Source organism: Salvelinus namaycush, chromosome 3 (assembly GCF_016432855.1).
Source record: "Salvelinus namaycush isolate Seneca chromosome 3, SaNama_1.0, whole genome shotgun sequence".
NCBI classification, from domain to species: domain Eukaryota; kingdom Metazoa; phylum Chordata; class Actinopteri; order Salmoniformes; family Salmonidae; genus Salvelinus; species Salvelinus namaycush.
In genome coordinates this window covers 659812-683810 of record NC_052309.1, presented here as the reverse complement: position 1 = coordinate 683810, position 23999 = coordinate 659812, and the positions used below count along the sequence as shown (strand labels likewise).

General features: G+C 38.9%; 1 protein-coding gene across 1 annotated transcript in view; it reads right to left on the bottom strand.

Annotated features, from left to right (window-relative positions):
- Nucleotides 1-23999, bottom strand: part of LOC120044741 (ephrin type-A receptor 5) — a 133607-nt gene that overhangs the window by 80032 nt on the left and 29576 nt on the right. The window contains exons 2-3 of the mRNA XM_038989421.1: nucleotides 16817-16972; nucleotides 13441-13776 (exon numbers count right to left, since the gene is read on the bottom strand). Of these exons, the coding sequence (XP_038845349.1) occupies nucleotides 13441-13776; nucleotides 16817-16972 (492 nt within the window). The remainder of the gene's footprint in view (nucleotides 1-13440; nucleotides 13777-16816; nucleotides 16973-23999) is intronic.

The following is a 23999-nucleotide window of genomic DNA, read 5'->3' as shown; positions in this document are numbered from 1 at the left end:
GGGGTAACATCACCACATTCTAACTAGGGGTAACATCACCACATTCTAACTAGGGGTAACATCACCACATTCTAACTAGGGGTAACATCACCACATTCTAACTAGGGGTAACATCACCACATTCTAACTAGGGGTAACATCACCACATTCTAACTAGGGGTAACATCACCACATTCTAACTAGGGGTAACATCACCACATTCTAACTAGGGGTAACATCACCACATTCTAACTAGGGGTAACATCACCACATTCTAACTAGGGGTAACATCACCACATTCTAACTAGGGGTAACATCACCACATTCTAACTAGGGGTAACATCACCACATTCTAACTAGGGGTAACATCACCACATTCTAACTAGGGGTAACATCACCACATTCTAACTAGGGGTAACATCACCACATTCTAACTAGGGGTAACATCACCACATTCTAACTAGGGGTAACATCACCACATTCTAACTAGGGGTAACAGGGTAACATCACCACATTCTAACTAGGGGTAACATCACCACATTCTAACTAGGGGTAACATCACCACATTCTAACTAGGGGTAACATCACCACATTCTAACTAGGGGTAACATCACCACATTCTAACTAGGGGTAATATCATCACATTCTAACTAGGGGTAACATCACCACGTTCTAACTAGGGGTAACATCACCACATTCTAACTAGGGGTAACATCACCACATTCTAACTAGGGGTAACATCACCACATTCTAACTAGGGGTAACATCACCACATTCTAACTAGGGGTAACATCACCACGTTCTAACTAGGGGTAACATCACCACGTTCTAACTAGGGGTAACATCACCACATTCTAACTAGGGGTAACATCACCACATTCTAACTAGGGGTAACATCACCACATTCTAACTAGGGGTAACATCACCACATTCTAACTAGGGGTAACATCACCACATTCTAACTAGGGGTAACATCACCACATTCTAACTAGGGGTAACATCACCACATTCTAACTAGGGGTAACATCACCACATTCTAACTAGGGGTAACATCACCACATTCTAACTAGGGGTAACATCACCACATTCTAACTAGGGGTAACATCACCACATTCTAACTAGGGGTAACATCACCACATTCTAACTAGGGGTAACATTACCACATTCTAACTAGGGGTAACATCACCACATTCTAACTAGGGGTAACATCACCACATTCTAACTAGGGGTAACATCACCACATTCTAACTAGGGGTAACATCACCACATTCTAACTAGGGGTAACATCACCACATTCTAACTAGGGGTAACATCACCACATTCTAACTAGGGGTAACATCACCACATTCTAACTAGGGGTAACATCACCACATTCTAACTAGGGGTAACATCACCACATTCTAACTAGGGGTAACATCACCACATTCTTACTAGGGGTAACATCACCACATTCTAACTAGGGGTAACATCACCACATTCTAACTAGGGGTAACATCACCACATTCTTACTAGGGGTAATATCATCACATCATTACTAGAGATAATATCATCACATCATTACTAGAGATAATATCATCACATCATTACTAGAGATAATATCATCACATCATTACTAGAGATAATATCATCACATCATTACTAGAGATAATATAATTACTAGAGATAATATCATCACATCATTACTAGAAATAATATCATCACATCATTACTAGAGATAATATCATTACTAGAGATAATATCATCACATCATTACTAGAGATAATATCATTACTAGAGATAATATCATCACATCATTACTAGAGATAATATCATCATATCATTACTAGAGATAACATCATCACATCATTACTAGAGATAATATCATCACATCATTACTAGAGATAATATCATTACTAGAGATAATATCATCACATCATTACTAGAGATAATATCATCACATCATTACTAGAGATAACATCATCACATCATTACTAGAGCTAATATCATCACATCATTACTAGAGATAATATCATCACATCATTACTAGAGATAACATCATCACATCATTACTAGAGATAATATCATCACATCATTACTAGAGATAATATCATCACATCATTACTAGAGATAACATCATCACATCATTACTAGAGATTTTATCATCACATCATTACTAGAGATAATATCACCACATCATTACTAGAGATAATATCATCATATCATTACTAGAGATAACATCATCACATCATTACTAGAGATAATATCATCACATCATTACTAGAGATAACATCATCACATCATTACTAGAGCAAATATCATCACATAATTACTAGAAATAATATCACCACATCATTACTAGAGATAATATCATCACATCATTACTAGAGATAATATCATCACATCATTACTAGAGATAATATCATCACATCATTACTAGAGATAACATCATCACATCATTACTAGAGATAATATCATCACATCATTACTAGAGATAATATCATTACTAGAGATAACATCATCACATCATTACTAGAGATAATATCATTACATGATTACTAGAGATAATATCATCACATCATTACTAGAGATAATATCATCACATCATTACTAGAGATAATATCATCACATCATTACTAGAGATAATATCATCACATCATTACTAGAGATAATATCATCACATAATTACTAGAGATAATATCATTACTAGAGATAATATCACCACATCATTACTAGAGATAATATCATTACTAGAGATAATATCATCACATCATTACTAGAGATAATATCATCACATCATTACTAGAGATAATATCATCACATCATTACTAGAGATAATATCATCACATCATTACTAGAGATAATATCATCACATAATTACTAGAGATAATATCATTACTAGAGATAATATCACCACATCATTACTAGAGATAATATCATTACTAGAGATAATATCATCACATCATTACTAGAGATAATATCATCACATCATTACTAGAGATAATAGCATCACATAATTACTAGAGATAATATCATTACTAGAGATAATATCACCACATCATTACTAGAGATAATATCATCACATGATTACTAGAGATAATATCATCACATCATTACTAGAGATAACATCATCACATCATTACTAGAGATAATATCATTACTAGAGATAATATCATCACATCATTACTAGAGATAATATCACCATATCAGTACTAGGATAATAAAATAGTGATTATGATTTATATTTATATGTTCACACACAAAGTAAATAACATCTGAAATAGCACCCTATTTGCTATAGAGTGCCTATATACTGCAGTGCCCTGTCCCCATCTGAAATAGCACCCTATTCGCTATAGAGTGCCTATATACTGCAGTGCCCTGTCCCCATCTGAAATAGCACCATATTCGCTATAGAGTGCCTATATACTGCAGTGCCCTGTCCCCATCTGAAATAGCACCCTATTTGCTATAGAGTGCCTATATACTGCAGTGCCCTGTCCCCATCTGAAATAGCACCCTATTCGCTATAGAGTGCCTATATACTGCAGTGCCCTGTCCCCATCTGAAATAGCACCCTATTCGCTATAGAGTGACTATATACTGCAGTGCCCTGTCCTCTATGGGCCCTGGTTAAAAGTTTGTTTTAGTAAGGACATCCTTAAATTACTTAGTGACAGGCTAGTTCAGAACAATTTCTGCATTGCAAATTTCAAATTTTCATATATTTAAAAAATCTATATTTTCTTGAGGACAATCTACAATTCAAATATTTTTACTCTAGGTTTTATATACTATTTTCGACACTGCAAAAGCTTTTCACACAAGCAAAAGACAGAGACAGTATCTTCTCGATCCATTACACATTTCAGAGCAGACATCCATCTCGAGGAAATGAGAGCTCTGTGCTCCTCAGTGGAAGTGTCCAAGTGGAACGGTGAGATAAAGAGCTTTTAAGTAATACTGAAACGATCCCTGAGGTACCAACTTGATAGCTTTGCTGCAACTATACAGCGTTTACATTTCAATAGGTTCACCTAAAACAAAGGAGGAAATAAATCTTTTTTTTTTTTTTTTTTTTTCCATCCAGAGAAACTGTATCCCCTCTTTCTGTCCAGACTAAACTATAATCAGTCCTATCTTAAAAGCCTGAAACAGTATCCTCAGCTCTCCAGTCTCGAGGCATGAGGGGGAAATAGGAGGGAGGGCATGAGAAATAGGGAAAGAGAGGGAGAGAGAGAGAGACACAGAGAGAGAGCGAAAGAGAGACAGAGACAGAGAGAGAGGGAGATACAGACAGAAAGAGATAGAGAGAGAGAGACAGACCGACAGACAGACAGACAGACATACAGCGTGAGAGGTAACGTCTGTCATCATGAAGTGCTTTGAAAGTCCAGGCCTATATCACCTCCACCCCACCCTTGACCCACTACAAATAATATACAGATCCATGGACGACGCAATTGCCGTTGCAATACACACCGCCCTATCCCACCTGGACAAGAGGAATACCTATGTAAGAATGCAGTTCATTGACTACAGCTCAGCATTTAACAACAAGACCAAGACCGTCACTAACCTCGGGGCCCTGGGTCTGAACCCCTCCTTGTGCAACTGGGTCCTGTACTTCCTGACGGGTCGACCCCAGGTGGTGAAGGTAGGAAACAACATCATCTTGGAAGATTAGTCCAAATGGGGACTAAAAGAGATCCAAATAAAATCAAAATCTCCACAGAGGAACTCTGGAGCTCTGTGACCATCTGGTTCTTGGTCACCTCCTTGACAAAGGCCCTTCTCCCCCGATTGCTCAGTTTGGCAGGGCGGCCAGCTTTAGGAAGAGTATTGGTGGTTCCAAACTTCTTCCATTTAATAATGATGGAAGCCACCGTGTTCTTGGGAACCTTCAATACTGCAGACATGTTTTGGTACCCTTCCCCAGATCTGTGCTTCGACACAATCCTGTCTCGGAGCTATGCAGACAATTCCTTCGACATCATGGCTTGGTTTTAGCGCTGACATGCATTGTCAACTGTTGTGTGCCTTTCCAAATCATGTCCAATCAACTGAATGTACCAATCAAGTTGTAGAAACATCTCAATGTTGATCAATGGAAACAGGATGCACCTGAGCACAATTTTGACTCTTATAGCAAAGGGTCTGAAAACTTATGTAAAAAAAGGTATTTATGGGGTACTGTGTGTAGATTGATGAGAAAAACATTTATTTAATACATTTTAGAATGAGGCTGTAACGTAACAAAATGTGGAACAAGTGAATAGGTTCTGAATAGTTTCCGAATGCACTGTAAATAAAATTCAGGTGATGAAAATCTTTGACATCTTCAGTTCCTGGTTCACTTTATTCTATGTTCATTAGCAGATGGAACACCTTGGTGCCATGGCGACCGTGGCAACAGGAAGGAACTATGTCAGAGAGAGTGTGATCACACACTGGTTCATTACACCTTGCCTCTGATAGGGATGTGTTGTGAGTTGGCAAGTCAAATCCTCTGAAAGGGTACAGGGATGTGTTGGCATGGCACCCGTGTTCTTCAGATTAGGATGTGTTGACATGGTGTAAGGGGAAAGGGTTCTGAACTGTGCATTGGTAGCACAAGCAGAGAGCGAGAGAGAGAGAGAGAGAGAGATGCCAAGCAGTGTAGGACCATCCTCATCAGTGAGTTTCATAAAAATTTAAATAGCGTAACATTAAAAAAGTTATAATTTTTTAGATACAACTACAGTTAAAGTCGGAAGTTTACATACACTTAGGTTGGAGTCATTAAAACTCGTTATCAACCACTCCACAAATGTCTTGTTAAAAAACTATAGTTTTGGCAAGTCGGTTAGGACAACTACTTTGTGCATGACACAAGTCATTTTTCCAACAATTGTTTACAGACAGATTATTTCACTTATAATTCACTGTATCACAAATCCAGTGGGTCAGATGTTTACATACACTAAGTTGACTGTGCCCTTAAACAGCTTGTAAAATTCCAGAAATTGATGTCATGGCTTTAGAAGCTTCTGATAGGCTAACTGACATAATTCGAGTCAATTGGAGGTGTACCTGTGGATATATTTCAAGGCCTACCTTCAAACTCAGTGCCTTTTTGCTTGACATCATGGGGAAATCAAAAGATATTCACCAAGACCTCAGAAAGAAAATTGTATACCTCCACAAGTCTGGTTCATCCTTGGGAGCAATTTCCAAAAGCCTGAAGGCACCACGTTCATCTGTACAAACAATAGTACTCAAGTATAAACACCATGGGACCACGCAGATGTCATATCGCTCAGGAAGGAGACGCATTCTGTCTCCTAGAGATGAACGTACTTTGGTGCAAAAAGTGCAAATCAATCCCAGAACAAAAGCAAAGGACCTTGTGAAGATGCTGGAGGAAACAGGTACAAAGTATCTATATCCACAGTAAAATGAGTCCTACATCGACATAACCTGAAAGGCCGCTCAGCAAGGAAGAAGCCACTGCTCCAAAACCGCCATAAAAAAGCCAGACTACGGTTTGCAACTGCACAGGGGGACAAATATCATACTTTTTGGAGAAATGTCCTCTGGTCTGATGAAACAAAAATAGAACTGTTTGGCCATAATAACCATCGTTATGTTTGGAGGAAAAAGGTGGATGCTGCAAGCCGAAGAATACCATCCCAACCATGAAGCACGGGGGTGGCAGCATCATGTTGTGGGGGTGCTTTGCTGCAGGAGGGGCTGGTGCACTTCACAAAATAGATGGCATCATTAGATAGGAAAATTATGTGGATATATTGAAGCAACATCTCAAGACATTAGTCAGGAAGTTAAAGTTTGGTTGCAAATGGGTCTTCCAAATGGACAATGACCCCAAGCATACTTCCAAAGTTGTGGCAAAATGGCTTAAGGACAACATAGTCAAGGTATTGGAGTGGCCATCACAAAGCCCTGACCTCAATCCTATAGAAAATTTGTGGGCAGAACTGAAAAAGCATGTGTGAGTAAGGAGGTCTACAAACCTGACTTAGTTACACCAGCTCTGTCAGGAGGAATGGGCCAAAATTCACCCAGCTTATTGTGGAAAGCTAGTGGAAGGCTACCCAAAACATTTGACCCAAGTTAAGCAATTTAAAGGCAACGCTACCAAATACTAATTGAGTGAATGTAAACTTCTGACCTACTGGGAATGTGATGAAAGAAATAAAAGCTGAAATAAATCATTATCTCTGCTATTATTCTGACATTTCAAATGCTTAAAATAAAGTGGTGATCGTAACTGACCTAAGAAAGGGACTTTTTACTAGGATTAAATGTCAGGAATTGTAAAAAAAAATGTATGTATTTGGCTAAGGTGTATGTAAACTTCCAACTTCAACTATATACCAAATATATTCACGTCACCAAATAATTCATTAAAACACTTCTGTAGCCTCAACAGTAGCCTCAACAGTAGCCTCAACAGAACTCTGTAGGGTAGCACCACGGTGTAGCTGGAGGACAGCTAGCTTCTGTCCTCCTCTGGGTACATTGACTTCAATACAAAACCTAGGAGGCTCATGGATCTCAACATATTCCATAGACTTACACAGTAATTATGACAACTTCCGGAGGACATCCTCCAACATATCTGAGCTCTTGCAGCACGAACTGACATGTTGTCCACCCAATTAAAGGACCAGAAAATAAGTCTAGTACTGAAAGCATAAGCTACAGCTAGCACTGCAGGGCATAACATGTGGTGAGTAGTTGACTCAATGAGAGAGAAAGACAATAGTTGAACAATTTTGAACAAATGCATTTCTTAAAAAATTAAGGAGAAGCAAAAAAGAGAGAGAGATACATTTTGTTGTATTTCTTCCCCACTTACTTAGCTGAGCAAGAGGACAAGTACATTAGAGTGTCTAGTTTGAGAAACAGATGCCTCACAAGTCCTCAACTGGCAGCTCCATTAAATAGTACCCGCAAAACACCAGTGTCAACGTCAACAGTGAAGAGGCGACTCCGGGATGCTGGCCTTCTAGGCATCAGACAGGTCAAGGCTTCTTGCATGCATGGCTTTGCGATGTAAGTTACACAAAAAAAGATGCTACGTTGTTTGGATGACCCAATTGCTGGGTTGTAGGTATTGGGTAAATATTTGGTTTGTTTTCTGTAAAAACAGCAAGGTTGGGTTATGGATATTTGACCCAGCCAGTGGGTTAATTCTCCCGCCACCAGCGTGTGAAGTTCACCAGAACGTGAGCAAGTGTCGAGACGTGGCAACTGGCAAGTCTTCTAGTTCTAGTGCGACTTGCCTGAGTGGAAAACAGCTAACGTTATTTCGTCAGACTAAGGGTGTTTTGGCTGACTGAACAATGAGAACGGTAGGTAGCAAACGTTACGAATAGTCCTATCATAACTAGGTAGCCAGCTAAAGTTAGCTTGAGCATTAGCTAACGACTGTTAGCTAGCTAGCCATTTTCTTTGCTAATATCTTGGCTGCGGTAACATTAGCTAGCTAGCTAACGATAGCCTCTCGAGGCTAGCTTACTGAAGTGTTGTCACGGAATATAGCTAAATGTACGTTTTTTGTCAACATTTGGCTAGTTAGCTAGCTAACTTTGTCAGTGTCTGTAACAACAGCTAGCTAAAGTTATCTAGCTCGCTACCTTAGCTAGATAAGTCTGACACTTCTTCTGGACTGTCTGACACTCTTTCACTCGTTAGCTAACGTTAGCTAAGTTATCTGGCTAGCTAAGTTAGCATAGCTAGATTTTACTTATTCTCCATCTGGGTTAATTTAACCAAGCTATTGGCCAGAATTATCTCATGCATGCATGGTGATTGATTGAATTAACTAGCGTTACTGTACTGGTTTGCAATGGTTTCTGACAGTGGCAGCTTTAGTTCGACTTGTGAATTAAGGATGGATGCAAATTCTGTTAGCTAGCTAACGTTAGTTTACTTTAAATTTGATTTAGCCAAGTTAGCTATCTAGCTATGTTTCTAACATTTCTTTATTTCTGTACTTAAATACAGAGGTCTAGACCAATGGACAACTTCGTAAAGGATTCACTGAATGATACAACGGGAACATATAGGTCTGAACAAGTGTGATGTCATTATTGTTTGTGGAAATTATATGTATGCAAATGGTAAGTTGTCTACTGTTTACGTCAATGTATTTTTTTTGTCAATTGTTAAATAGACAATAAAAAGTTTAATAAAATATTACAACAAAGTAATTGTCTGCTTTACTTCAGTGCTTTACTATAGTGGTGTTTTTCAGTAAGGGATAGTGGGGTATAGTGTTATGTAAATATATACTCTAATAGTGTTATGTAGATATATACTATAATAGTGGGGTATAGTGTTATGTAGATATATACTATAATAGTGTTATGTAGATATATACTATAATAGTGTTATGTAGATATATACTCTAATAGTGTTATGTAGATATATACTATAATAGTGTTATGTAGATATATACTATAATAGTGTTATGTAGATATATACGATAATAGTGTTATGTAGATATATACTATAATAGTGGGGTATAGTGTTATGTAGATATATACTATAATAGTGTTATGTAGATATATACTACAATAGTGTTATGTAGATATATACTCTAATTGTGTTATGTAGATATATACTATAATAGTGGGGTATAGTGTTATGTAGATATATACTATAATAGTGTTATGTAGATATATACTATAATAGTGTTATGTAGATATATACTATAATAGTGGGGTATAGTGTTATGTAGATATATACTATAATAGTGTTATGTAGATATATACTATAATAGTGTTATGTAGATATATACTATAATAGTGGGGTATAGTGTTATGTAGATATATACTATAATAGTGTTATGTAGATATATACTATAATAGTGTTATGTAGATATATACTATAATAGTGTTATGTAGATATATACTATAATAGTGTTATGTAGATATATACTCTAATAGTGTTATGTAGATATATACTCTAATAGTGGGGTATAGTGTTATGTAGATATATACTATAATAGTGTTATGTAGATATATACTATAATAGTGTTATGTAGATATATACTATAATAGTGGGGTATAGTGTTATGTAGATATATACTCTAATAGTGTTATGTAGATATATACTATAATAGTGGGGTATAGTGTTATGTAGATATATACTATAATAGTGTTATGTAGATATATACTCTAATTGTGTTATGTAGATATATACTATAATAGTGGGGTATAGTGTTATGTAGATATATACTATAATAGTGTTATGTAGATATATACTATAATAGTGTTATGTAGATATATACTATAATAGTGTTATGTAGATATATACTATAATAGTGTTATGTAGATATATACTATAATAGTGTTATGTAGATATATACTATAATAGTGGGGTATAGTGTTATGTAGATATATACTCTAATAGTGTTATGTAGATATATACTCTAATAGTGTTATGTAGATATATAATCTAATAGTGTTATGTAGATATATACTCTAATAGTGGGGTATGGTGGTGTGTGTGTATATATAAAGTACTAGTCAAAAATGTGGATGCACCTACTCATTCAAGGGTTTTTCTTTATTTATTACATTGTCGAATAATAGCGAAGACATCAAAACTATGAAATAACACATAAGGAATCATGTAGTAACCAAAAAGGTGTTAAACAAATCAAAATATATTTTATATTTGAGATTCTTCAAAGTAGCCACCCTTAGCCTTGATGACAGCTCACTATTGACATTCTCTCAACCAGGTTCATGAGGTACATTTACATTTAAGTCATTTAGCAGACGCTCTTATCCAGAGCGACTTACAAATTTTACCTTTTTTTATTTAACTAGGCAAGTCAGTTAAGAACAAATTCTTATTTTTTTCAATGACGGCCTAGGAACAGTGGGTTAACTGCCTGTTCAGGGGCAGAACGACAGATTTGTACCTTGTCAGCTCGGGGATTTGAACTTGCAACCGTTCGGTTACTAGTCCAACGCTCTAACCACTAGGCTACCCTGCCGCCCCAGGTAGTCACCTGGAATGCGTTTCAATTAACAGGTGTGCTTTATTAAAAGTTAATTTGTGGAATTTCTTTCCTTATATGTTTGAGCCAATCAGTTGTGTTGTGACAAGGTAGGGGTGGTATACAGAAGACAGCCCTATTTGGTAAAAGATCAAGTCCATATTATGGCAAGAACAGCTCAAATAAGCAGAGACAAAACACAGTCCATCATTACTTTAAGACATGACGGTCAGTCAATCCTGAAAATGTCAATAACTTTTAAAGTTATTTCAAGTGCAGTCTCAAAAACCATCAAGCGCTATGATGAAACTGGCTCTCATGAGGACCGCCACAGGAAAGGAAGACCCAGAGTTTCCTCTGCTGCAGAGGATACGTTCATTAGAGTTACCAGCATCAGAAATTTCAGCCCAAATAAATGCTTCACATAGTTCAAGTAAGAGACAATCTCAACATCAACATCAACTGTTCAGAAGAGACTGCGTGAATCAGGCCTTGAAGGTCGAATTGCTGCAAAGAAACCACTACTAAAGGACACCAATAATAAGAAGAGACTTGCTTGGGCCACGAAACACAAGCAATGGACATTAGACCGGTGGAAATCTGTCCTTTAGTCTGAAGTCCAAATTTGAGATCTTTGGTTCCGACTTGTGTCTTTGTGAGACGCAGAGAAGGTGAATGGATGATCTCTGCATGTGTGGTTCCCACCGTGAAGCATGGAGGAGGAGGTGTTATGGTGTGGGGGTGCTTTGCTGGTGACACGGTCTGTGATTTATTTAGAATTTATTTAGAATTCAAGGCACTCTTAACTAGCATGGCTACCACAGCATTCTGTAGGGATACACCATCCCATCTGGTTTGTGCTTAGTGGGGCTATTATTTGTTTTTGAACAAGACAATGACCCAACACACCTCCAGGCTGTGTAAGGGATATTTGACCAAGAAGGAGAGTGATGAAGTGCTACATCAGATGACCTGGCCTCCACAATCACCCGACCTCAATCCAATTGAGATGGTTTTGAATGAGTCGGACTGCAAAGTGAAGGAAAAGCAGCCAACAAGTGCTCATCATATATGGGATGTCCTTCAAGACCGTTGGAAAAGCATTCCAGGTGAAGCTGGTTGAGAGAAAGCCGTACCGTAGAGTCTAGGTCTAAAAGGCTCCTTAACAGCTTCTACCCCCAAGCCATAAGACTGCTGAACAACTAAACTAATCATACGGCCACCCGGACTCTTTACATTGAACCCCCCCCCTCTTTGTTTCTACACTCGCTGTTTATTATCTATGCTATATATATCTATTATCTATTTATTATCTATCTATTATCTATCTATCTTCTTTTTTTGTATATTACCTCGTTATTGTTATGTACATTTATTGATTTGATTTGATTCGAATTGAATGCCAAGAGTGTGCAAAGCTCTCAAGGCAAAAGGTGGATACTTTGAAGAATATAAAATATATTTGTTTAACACTTTTTTGGTTACTACATGATTCCATATGTGTTATTTCATAGTGTTGATGTCTTCACAATTATTCTACAACGTAGAAAATAGTAAAAATAAAGAAAAACCTTTTTAATGAGTAGGTGTGACCAAACTGTTGACTGGTTCTGTATACATATATGGCATGGAATGGCTTCAGTAAAATGCTCTTGTGTTTTATTTTACAATGAAATCTTCAGACACTAAACTGGCATTCCAATAGGATTGGGCAATCCCCTGAAAGCAGCTCATTAAATTAGAAATCTAATTCACAGTAGGAAATCCAGTCTACAGGAAGTGTTGTACAACCTTGTCAGAGGACTCTGAACACTCTGCTTGTTGCTTTGCTCTACATGGATAGTTGGATAGTGTCACAGGCAATAGAAATGTTACGCAATGTGTGAGATAAGCTAAGCTCTCGACTCCTCCCCCCTCTATCCCTCAATCAATCAATCAAATGTATTTATAAAGCCCTTTTTACATCAGCCGATGTCACAAAGTGCTATACAAAAACCCAGCCTTAAAAACCCCAAAACAGCAAGCAATGCAGATGCATAAACACGGTGGCTAGGAAAAACTAGAACACTAGAAAGGCCGGAACCTAGGAAGAAAGGAACCAGGTGGCTGGCTGTGCCGGGTGGAGATTATATCATAATAATCAACAATCCAATGTCTATGGAGAAGGTCTCCACATACAGGGCTTTGACATGAGTCAGAGAAGAGGTGTTCGGAGAGTGGAACTCTACTTTATCATTAATTGGTTTGTGTCCGCAGGCAAGGTGTGAGACTCCAATGGGTGTGTTTCACTGACGGAGTGGGCTAATGGGTTAGAGTTTCTTCAAGTGTCTCTCATTGTCTCTGTCTGTGGAGCCTCGATATGTTGGGTGTGGTATATAAAGTATATAGACAATTCCACTAACCTGCCTGGTTGGTCTATGGTAAAGGTAATGTATATAATATATAATAGATCATGTGAAGACACTAACCTGCCTGGTTGGTGGTGACGTTGAGAGAGACAAACTGTCGTCCGGGGTTGATGAGCTCAGACACTCCGTTGACGGCCTCCACCTCGAACGTGTAGTTAGTGTGAGCCAGAAGGTCTGCCACCATCACAGAGTTGTTCCTGAGACTGTTGCGTTGGGGCAGGAACCGCACCGTGCTGTCACACTCCTCATAGTGTCTGCTGTCAACGCTGATCTTACGACACAGGATGTTATAGCTGACATCCTTCCTGCCGCCAGTCTCCTCGGGAACCGCCCATTCCAGGAAGACCGACGTCTCGTTTACGTTGGAAATGGCATTACGAGGAGCAGAAGGCGGTCCTGTAGGAACAATAACATATTGTGTTATTCCTCTGAAACTATAACATATTGCTAGAAGATTAGATAACATTAGATAACAATAACATCCACTCTTATTCCATAAAGCACTCCACTATGTAGAGGTGTTGTTGGGTTGTTTCACCAATTCGGTGACTTTTAAAAAGTGTAACTTGATAAAAAAAAAATTGGGGGGGGATTTCAAGTTTATTATTCTGTCATAAAGAACAAGTTCAACTTCATTGCCATCTCAATGAGGTTAATTACAACAATATTTACCCAGAAGAGGTTCCCACAAAGTTCTAGTTATGGTTTTACAGTGGCTTGTGAAAGTATTCACCCCCCTTGGTTTTTTACCTATTTTCTTGCCTTACAACCTGGAATTAAAATAGATTTTTAAGTGGTTTGAATCATTTGATTTTCATAACATGCCTACCACTTTAAAGATGCAAAATATTTTGGATTGTGAAACAAACAAGAAATAAGACAAAAGAAACAGAAAACTTGAGCGTGCATTACTATTCACCCCCCCAAAGTCAATACTTTGTAGAGCCACCTTTTGCAGCAATTACAGCTGCAAGTCTCTTGGGGTATGTCTCTATAAGCTTGGCACATCTAGCCACTGGGATTTTTGCCCATTCTTCAAGGCAAAACTGCTCCAGCTCCTTCAAGTTGGATGGGTTCCGCTGGTGTACAGCAATCTTTAAGTCATACCACAGATTCTCAACTGGATTGAGGTCTGGACTTTGACTAGGCAATTCCAAGACATTTAAACGTTTACCCTTAAACCACTCGAGTGTTGCTTTAGCAGTATGCTTAGGGTCATTGTCCTGCTGGAAGGTGAACCTCCGTCCCAGTCTCAAATCTCTGGAAGACTGAAACAGATTTCCCTCAAGAATTTCCCTGTATTTAGCGCCATCCATCATTCCCTCAATTCTGACCAGTTTCCCAGTCCCTGCCGATGAAAAACATCCCCACAGCATGCTGCTGATGGTTTGCTCGGGGTGATGAGAGATGTTGGGTTTGAGCCAGACATAGCGCATATCTGGTACCATATTCTTTCCATTTTTTAATAATGGATTTCATGGTGGTCCGTGGGATGTTCAAAGTTTGATATTTTTTTATAACCCAACCCTGATCTGTACTCCTCCACAACTTTGTCCCTGACCTGTTTGGAGAGCTCCTTGGTCTTCATTGTGCCGCTTGCTTGGTGATGCCCCTTGCTTAGTGGTGTTACAGACTCTGGGGCCTTTCAGAACAGGTGTATATATACTGAGATCATGTGACACTTAGATTGCACACAGGTGGACTTTATTTAACTAATTATGTGACTTTTGAAGGTAATTGGTTGCACCAGATCTTATTTAGGGGCTTCATAGCAAAGGGGGTGAACACATATGTACGCACCACTTTTCTGTTTTTTATTTAAAACATTTTTTTTTAAGAAGTTATTTTTTTCATTTCACTTCACCAATTTGGACTATTTTGTGTATGTCCATTACATTACAGTATGTCCATTTGCACACACTGAATTCAGATTTTTCTATTTTGTTATTGACTGTACGTTTGTTTATTCCATGTGTAATTGTCTGTTGTTTATTTGTCGCGCTGCTTTGCTTTATCTTGGCCAGGTCGCAGTTGTAAATGAGAACTTGTTCTCAACCGGTCTACCTGGTTAAATAAAGGTGAAATTTTTTTTTAAATAAAATACATGAAATCCAAATAAAAATCCATTTAAATTACAGGTTGTAATGCAACAAAATAGGAAAAGCACCAAGGGGGATGAACAAGGCACTGTAGATCATTCCATGTGTGTCATTTCATCGTTTTGATGTCTTTCCTATTGTTCTACAATGTAGAAAATAGTAAAAATAAAGTAAAACCTTGGAATGAGTAAGTGTGTCCAAACTTTTGACTGGTACTGTAGGTGAATCTCTAATCACATGAAACAAATAATAATCTTCAGAACTTTGTCAAAGCAACAAAAAATAACTAGGCTTTTACAATGATGGTGAAACTTGAATACATTTTGGGATTAAGTGGGTTTAAATCTTCCTAGATGTGACACAGGGTTGACGGAGGGACATGTTAAAATGCAAAAACAATTTCTACTTAAACTATCAAAGGGCACTCTTTTCGTGGAATGACCCGTTTGTGTAAATGGAAGTGTTGTATTTACATGTGCAGGCTTTGTTACGAAGGTCTGAGTCCCTCCTACCAATAACTACTCTGGTGCTCATGTATGGAGTGGTATTCTACCAATAACCAATGTAGTATTAATGTATGGAGTGGTATACTACTGATAACTAATGCAGTATTAATGTATGTAGCGGTATACTACCGATAACTACTGCAGTATTAATGTATGTAGCGGTATACTACTGATAACTACTGCAGTATTAACATATGGAGTGGTATAATACAGATAACTACTGCAGTAGCAATGTATGTAGCGGTATACCACTGATAACTACTGCAGTATTAATGTATTTAGCAGTATACTACCGATAACTACTGCAGTATTAATGTATGGAGTGGTATACTACTGATAACTGCTGTAGTATTAATGTATGGAGTGGTATACTACCAATATGTATGGAAAATAAATAATAACAATAATAATAATACTAATTATTAATATTATGTTTTTGTGCTTGCCTGTTAGCTAGCAGTTCTCAGCTAGTTAGCAGCTCAGCTAGTTAGCAGCTCAGCTAGTTAGCAGCCAATGGCAAGCAGTTTCTTACTGGCGACAGAAACAGATGCTTGCCATCCTTCCTTCGAGTCATTACGGAATTATTTAATGTAACAAATCAAATATTAAACCTTGTAAACAATTCATGGTAATTCATGCTAAGCTCGAAAACAATTCATTTAGAATCTGCATTTCCTTGAAACAGCTGTTTTATTTTCTGAAATATGTGCCGTTACCCCTTTCTATTTAAAAGGAACAGGCAGATATTGGAGAAGTTGTACGGTATGTAAATAGTATGTAGCAGCATAGTATGTAATGAATGATGAGGCATAAGTGAGGTGTAGCACATACGTGTACAGGCCATGTTGGGCGGGTCACTGTCTCTCCTGTAGTATCCCTCCTCACAGGTACAGGCTACGGAACCCTGGACTCTGGTGAAGCTGTGAGGAGGACATTTACTGCAGGCAGGGGTCTGCAGCACCGATCGGAAGAAACCCGCCCTGCAGACTGGAGACGGGAGAGAGATGAAGAGAGGAGAGGGGGGTTAGACTGGACTCTAGTGAAGCTGATACGAGGACATTTAATGCAGCACAGACCAGAATAAACCTGCTTTTCACACTGTAGAGAGGAGAGAGAGGAGTAGGTGGTTAGATTTACCCTGCACACTAAAGATGAGAGATGTTTCAATTTGTCAGACATTACTGACATTTTGTTCAGGTTCGTACTTTTAGTGAGCGATACATTTTGTCAATGCAATCCGTACATCTAGAATGTGGTTTCTAACTCAAGGCACCAGTAGTTATTGGTAGTATAACTCAGGCACCAGTAATTATTGGTAGTATAACTCAGGCACCAGTAGTTATTGGTAGTATAACTCAGGCACCAGTAGTTATTGGTAGCACAACTCAGGCACCAGTAGTTATTGGTAGTATAACTCAGGCACCAGTAGTTATTGGTAGTATACCTCAAGGCACCAGTAGTTATTGGTAGTATAACTCAGGCACCAGTAGTTATTGGTAGTATAACTCTGGCACCAGTAGTTATTGGTAGCACAACTCAGGCACCAGTAGTTATTGGTAGTATAACTCAGGCACCAGTAGTTATTGGTAGTATACCTCAAGGCACCAGTAGTTATTGGTAGTATAACTCAGGCAGTAGATATTGGTAGTATAACTCAGGCAGTAGTTATTGGTAGTATAACTCAAGGCACCAGTAGTTATTGGTAGTATAACTCAGGCACCAGTAGTTATTGGTAGTATAACTCTGGCACCAGTAGTTATTGGTAGCACAACTCAGGCACCAGTAGTTATTGGTAGTATAACTCAGGCACCAGTAGTTATTGGTAGTATACCTCAAGGCACCAGTAGTTATTGGTAGTATAACTCAGGCAGTAGATATTGGTAGTATAACTCAGGCAGTAGATATTGGTAGTATAACTCAGGCAGTAGTTATTGGTAGTATAACTCAAGGCACCAGTAGTTATTGGTAGTATAACTCAGGCACCAGTAGTTATTGGTAGTATAACTCAGGCACCAGTAGTTATTGGTAGTATAACTCAGGCACCAGTAGTTATTGGTAGTATAACTCAGGCAGTAGATATTGGTAGTATAACTCAGGCAGTAGTTATTGGTAGTATAACTCAAGGCACCAGTAGTTATTGGTAGTATAACTCAGGCACCAGTAGTTATTGGTAGTATAACTCAGGCACCAGTAGTTATTGGTAGTATAACTCAGGCACCAGTAGTTATTGGTAGTATAACTCAGGCACCAGTAGTTATTGGTAGTATAACTCAGGCAGTAGTTATTGGTAGTATAACTCAGGCACCAGTAGTTATTGGTAGTATAACTCAAGGCACCAGTAGTTATTGGTAGTATAACGCAAGGCACCAGTAGTTATTGGTAGTATAACTCAGGCACCAGTAGTTATTGGTAGTATAACTCAGGCACCAGTAGTTATTGGTAGTATACCTCAAGGCACCAGTAGTTATTGGTAGTATAACTCAAGGCTCCAGTTCTTATTGGTAGTATAACTCAAGGCTCCAGTAGTTATTGGTAGTATAACGCAAGGCACCAGTAGTTATTGGTAGTATAACTCAGGCACCAGTAGTTATTGGTAGTATAACTCAGGCTCCAGTACTTATTGGTAGCATAACTCAAGGCTCCAGTAGTTATTGGTAGTATAACTCAGGCAGTAGTTATTGGTAGTATAACTCAAGGCTCCAGTACTTATTGGTAGTATAACTCAAGGCTCCAGTAGTTATTGGTAGTATAACGCAAGGCACCAGTAGTTATTGGTAGTATAACTCAAGGCACCAGTAGTTATTGGTAGTTTAACTCAAGGCTCCAGTAGTTATTGGTAGTATAACTCAGGCATCAGTAGTTATTGGTAGTATAACTCAAGGCTCCAGTACTTATTGGTAGTATAACTCAGGCAGTAGTTATTGGTAGTATACCTCAAGGCACCAGTAGTTATTGGTAGTATACCTCAAGGCACCAGTAGTTATTGGTAGTATAACTCAGGCAGTAGTTATTGGTAGTATAACTCAGGCACCAGTAGTTATTGGTAGTATAACTCAGGCACCAGTAGTTATTGGTAGTATAACTCAGGCACCAGTAGTTATTGGTAGTATAACTCAGGCACCAGTAGTTATTGGTAGTATAACTCAGGCACCAGTAGTTATTGGTAGTATAACTCAGGCACCAGTAGTTATTGGTAGTATAACTCAGGCAGTAGTTATTGGTAGTATAACTCAGGCACCAGTAGTTATTGGTAGTATACCTCAAGGCACCAGTAGTTATTGGTAGTATACCTCAGGCACCAGTAGTTATTGGTAGTATAACTCAGGCACCAGTAGTTATTGGTAGTATAACTCAGGCACCAGTAGTTATTGGTAGTATAACTCAGGCACCAGTAGTTATTGGTAGTATAACTCAGGCAGTAGATATTGGTAGTATAACTCAGGCAGTAGTTATTGGTAGTATAACTCAAGGCACCAGTAGTTATTGGTAGTATAACTCAGGCACCAGTAGTTATTGGTAGTATAACTCAGGCACCAGTAGTTATTGGTAGTATAACTCAGGCACCAGTAGTTATTGGTAGTATAACTCAGGCACCAGTAGTTATTGGTAGTATAACTCAGGCAGTAGTTATTGGTAGTATAACTCAGGCACCAGTAGTTATTGGTAGTATAACTCAAGGCACCAGTAGTTATTGGTAGTATAACGCAAGGCACCAGTAGTTATTGGTAGTATAACTCAGGCACCAGTAGTTATTGGTAGTATAACTCAGGCACCAGTAGTTATTGGTAGTATACCTCAAGGCACCAGTAGTTATTGGTAGTATAACTCAAGGCTCCAGTACTTATTGGTAGTATAACTCAAGGCTCCAGTAGTTATTGGTAGTATAACGCAAGGCACCAGTAGTTATTGGTAGTATAACTCAGGCACCAGTAGTTATTGGTAGTATAACTCAGGCTCCAGTACTTATTGGTAGCATAACTCAAGGCTCCAGTAGTTATTGGTAGTATAACTCAGGCAGTAGTTATTGGTAGTATAACTCAAGGCTCCAGTACTTATTGGTAGTATAACTCAAGGCTCCAGTAGTTATTGGTAGTATAACGCAAGGCTCCAGTAGTTATTGGTAGTATAACTCAGGCATCAGTAGTTATTGGTAGTATAACTCAAGGCTCCAGTACTTATTGGTAGTATAACTCAGGCAGTAGTTATTGGTAGTATACCTCAAGGCACCAGTAGTTATTGGTAGTATACCTCAAGGCACCAGTAGTTATTGGTAGTATAACTCAGGCAGTAGTTATTGGTAGTATAACTCAGGCACCAGTAGTTATTGGTAGTATAACTCAGGCACCAGTAGTTATTGGTAGTATAACTCAGGCACCAGTAGTTATTGGTAGTATAACTCAGGCACCAGTAGTTATTGGTAGTATAACTCAGGCAGTAGTTATTGGTAGTATAACTCAGGCACCAGTAGTTATTGGTAGTATACCTCAAGGCACCAGTAGTTATTGGTAGTATACCTCAGGCACCAGTAGTTATTGGTAGTATAACTCAGGCACCAGTAGTTATTGGTAGTATACCTCAAGGCACCAGTAGTTATTGGTAGTATAACTCAAGGCACCAGTAGTTATTGGTAGAATAACGCAAGGCACCAGTAGTTATTGGTAGTATAACTCAGGCACCAGTAGTTATTGGTAGTATACCTCAAGGCACCAGTAGTTATTGGTAGTATAACTCAAGGCACCAGTAGTTATTGGTAGTATAACGCAAGGCACCAGTAGTTATTGGTAGTATAACTCAGGCACCAGTAGTTATTGGTAGTATAACTCAGGCACCAGTAGTTATTGGTAGTATAACTCAGGCACCAGTAGGTATTGGTAGTATAACTCAAGGCACCAGTAGGTATTGGTAGTATAACTCAGGCACCAGTAGTTATTGGTAGTATAACTCAGACACAAGTAGTTATTGGTAGTATAACTCAGGCACCAGTAGTTATTGGTAGTATAACTCAGGCAGTAGTTATTGGTAGTATAACTCAGGCATCAGTAGTTATTGGTAGTATACCTCAAGGCTCCAGTACTTATTGGTAGTATAACTCAGGCACCAGTAGTTATTGGTAGTATACCTCAAGGCACCAGTAGTTATTGGTAGTATACCTCAGGCACCAGTAGTTATTGGTAGTATAACTCAGGCACCAGTAGTTATTGGTAGTATACCTCAAGGCACCAGTACTTATTGGTAGCATAACTCAAGGCTCCAGTAGTTATTGGTAGTATAACTCAAGGCACCAGTAGTTATTGGTAGTATAACGCAAGGCAACAGTAGTTATTGGTAGTATAACTCAGGCACCAGTAGTTATTGGTAGTATACCTCAAGGCACCAGTAGTTATTGGTAGTATAACTCAAGGCACCAGTAGTTATTGGTAGTATAACGCAAGGCACCAGTAGTTATTGGTAGTATAACGCAAGGCACCAGTAGTTATTGGTAGTATAACTCAGGCACCAGTAGTTATTGGTAGTATAACTCAGACACCAGTAGTTATTGGTAGTATAACTCAGGCACCAGTAGTTATTGGTAGTATAACTCAGGCACCAGTAGTTATTGGTAGTATAACTCAGACACAAGTAGTTATTGGTAGTATAACTCAGGCACCAGTAGTTATTGGTAGTATAACTCAGGCACCAGTAGTTATTGGTAGTATAACGCAAGGCACCAGTAGTTATTGGTAGTATAACTCAGGCACAAGTAGTTATTGGTAGTATAACTCAGGCAGTAGTTATTGGTAGTATAACTCAGGCACCAGTAGTTATTGGTAGTATAACTCAGGCACCAGTAGTTATTGGTAGCATAACTCAGGCACCAGTAGTTATTGGTAGTATAACTCAGGCAGTAGTTATTGGTAGTATAACTCAAGGCACCAGTAGTTATTGGTAGTATAACTCAGGCACAAGTAGTTATTGGTACTATAACTCAGGCAGTAGTTATTGGTAGTATAACTCAGGCAGTAGTTATTGGTAGTATAACTCAGGCACCAGTAGTTATTGGTAGTATAACTCAGGCACCAGTAGTTATTGGTAGCATAACTCAGGCACCAGTAGTTATTGGTAGTATAACTCAGGCACCAGTAGTTATTGGTAGTATAACTCAGGCACCAGTAGTTATTGGTAGTATAACTCAGGCAGTAGTTATTGGTAGTATAACTCAGGCACCAGTAGTTATTGGTAGTATAACTCAGGCAGTAGTTATTGGTAGTATAACTCAGGCACCAGTAGTTATTGGTAGTATAACTCAGGCACCAGTAGTTATTGGTAGTATAACTCAGGCAGTCGTTATTGGTAGTATAACTCAGGCACCAGTAGTTATTGGTAGTATAACTCAGGCACCAGTAGTTATTGGTAGTATAACTCAGGCACCAGTAGTTATTGGTAGTATAACTCAGGCACCAGTAGTTATTGGTAGTATAACTCAGGCAGTAGTTATTGGTAGTATAACTCAAGGCACCAGTAGTTATTGGTAGTATAACTCAGGCACCAGTAGTTATTGGTAGTATAACTCAAGGCAGATGACTGTCAGATAGATAGCACTGTGTGACTGTCAGATAGATAGCACTGCGTGACTGTCAGATAGATAGCACTGTGTGACTGTCAGATAGATAGCACTGTGTGACTGTCAGATAGATAGCACTGTGTGACTGTCAGATAGATAGCACTGTGTGACTGTCAGATAGATAGCACTGCGTGACTGTCAGATAGATAGCACTGCGTGACTGTCAGATAGAAAGCACTGTGTGACTGTCAGATAGATAGCACTGCGTGACTGTCAGATAGATAGCACTACGTGACTGTCAGATAGATAGCACTGTGTCACTGTCAGATAGAAAGCACTGCGTGACTGTCAGATAGATAGAACTGTGTCACTGTCAGATAGATAGCACTGTGTGACTGTCAGATAGCACTGTGTGACTGTCAGATAGCACTGTGTGACTTTCAGATAGCACTGTGTGACTGTCAGATAGATAGCACTGCGTGACTGTCAGATAGATAGCACTGTGTGACTGTCAGATAGATAGCACTGTGTGACTGTCAGATAGATAGCACTGTGTGACTGTCAGATAGATAGCACTGTGTGACTGTCAGATAGATAGCACTGTGTGACTGTCAGATAGATAGCACTGCGTGACTGTCAGATAGATAGCACTGCGTGACTGTCAGATAGATAGCACTGCGTGACTGTCAGATAGATAGCACTGCGTGACTGTCAGATAGATAGCACTGCGTGACTGTCAGATAGATAGCACTGCGTGACTGTCAGATAGATAGCACTGCGTGACTGTCAGATAGATAGCACTGTGTGACTGTCAGATAGATAGCACTGCGTGACTGTCAGATAGATAGCACTGCGTGACTGTCAGATAGATAGCACTGCGTGACTGTCAGATAGATAGCACTGCGTGACTGTCAGATAGATAGCACTGCGTGACTGTCAGATAGATAGCACTGCGTGACTGTCAGATAGATAGCACTGCGTGACTGTCAGATAGATAGCACTGCGTGACTGTCAGATAGAAAGCACTGTGTGACTGTCAGATAGATAGCACTGTGTGACTGTCAGATAGATAGCACTACGTGACTGTCAGATAGATAGCACTGTGTCACTGTCAGATAGAAAGCACTGCGTGACTGTCAGATAGATAGAACTGTGTCACTGTCAGATAGATAGCACTGTGTGACTGTCAGATAGATAGCACTGTGTGACTGTCAGATATCACTGTGTGACTTTCAGATAGCACTGTGTGACTGTCAGATAGATAGCACTACGTGACGGTCAGATAGATAGCACTGTGTGACTGTCAGATAGATAGCACTGTGTGACTGTCAGATAGATAGCACTGTGTGACTGTCAGATAGATAGCACTGTGTGACTGTCAGATAGATAGCACTGCGTGACTGTCAGATAGATAGCACTGCGTGACTGTCAGATAGATAGCACTGCGTGACTGTCAGATAGATAGCACTGCGT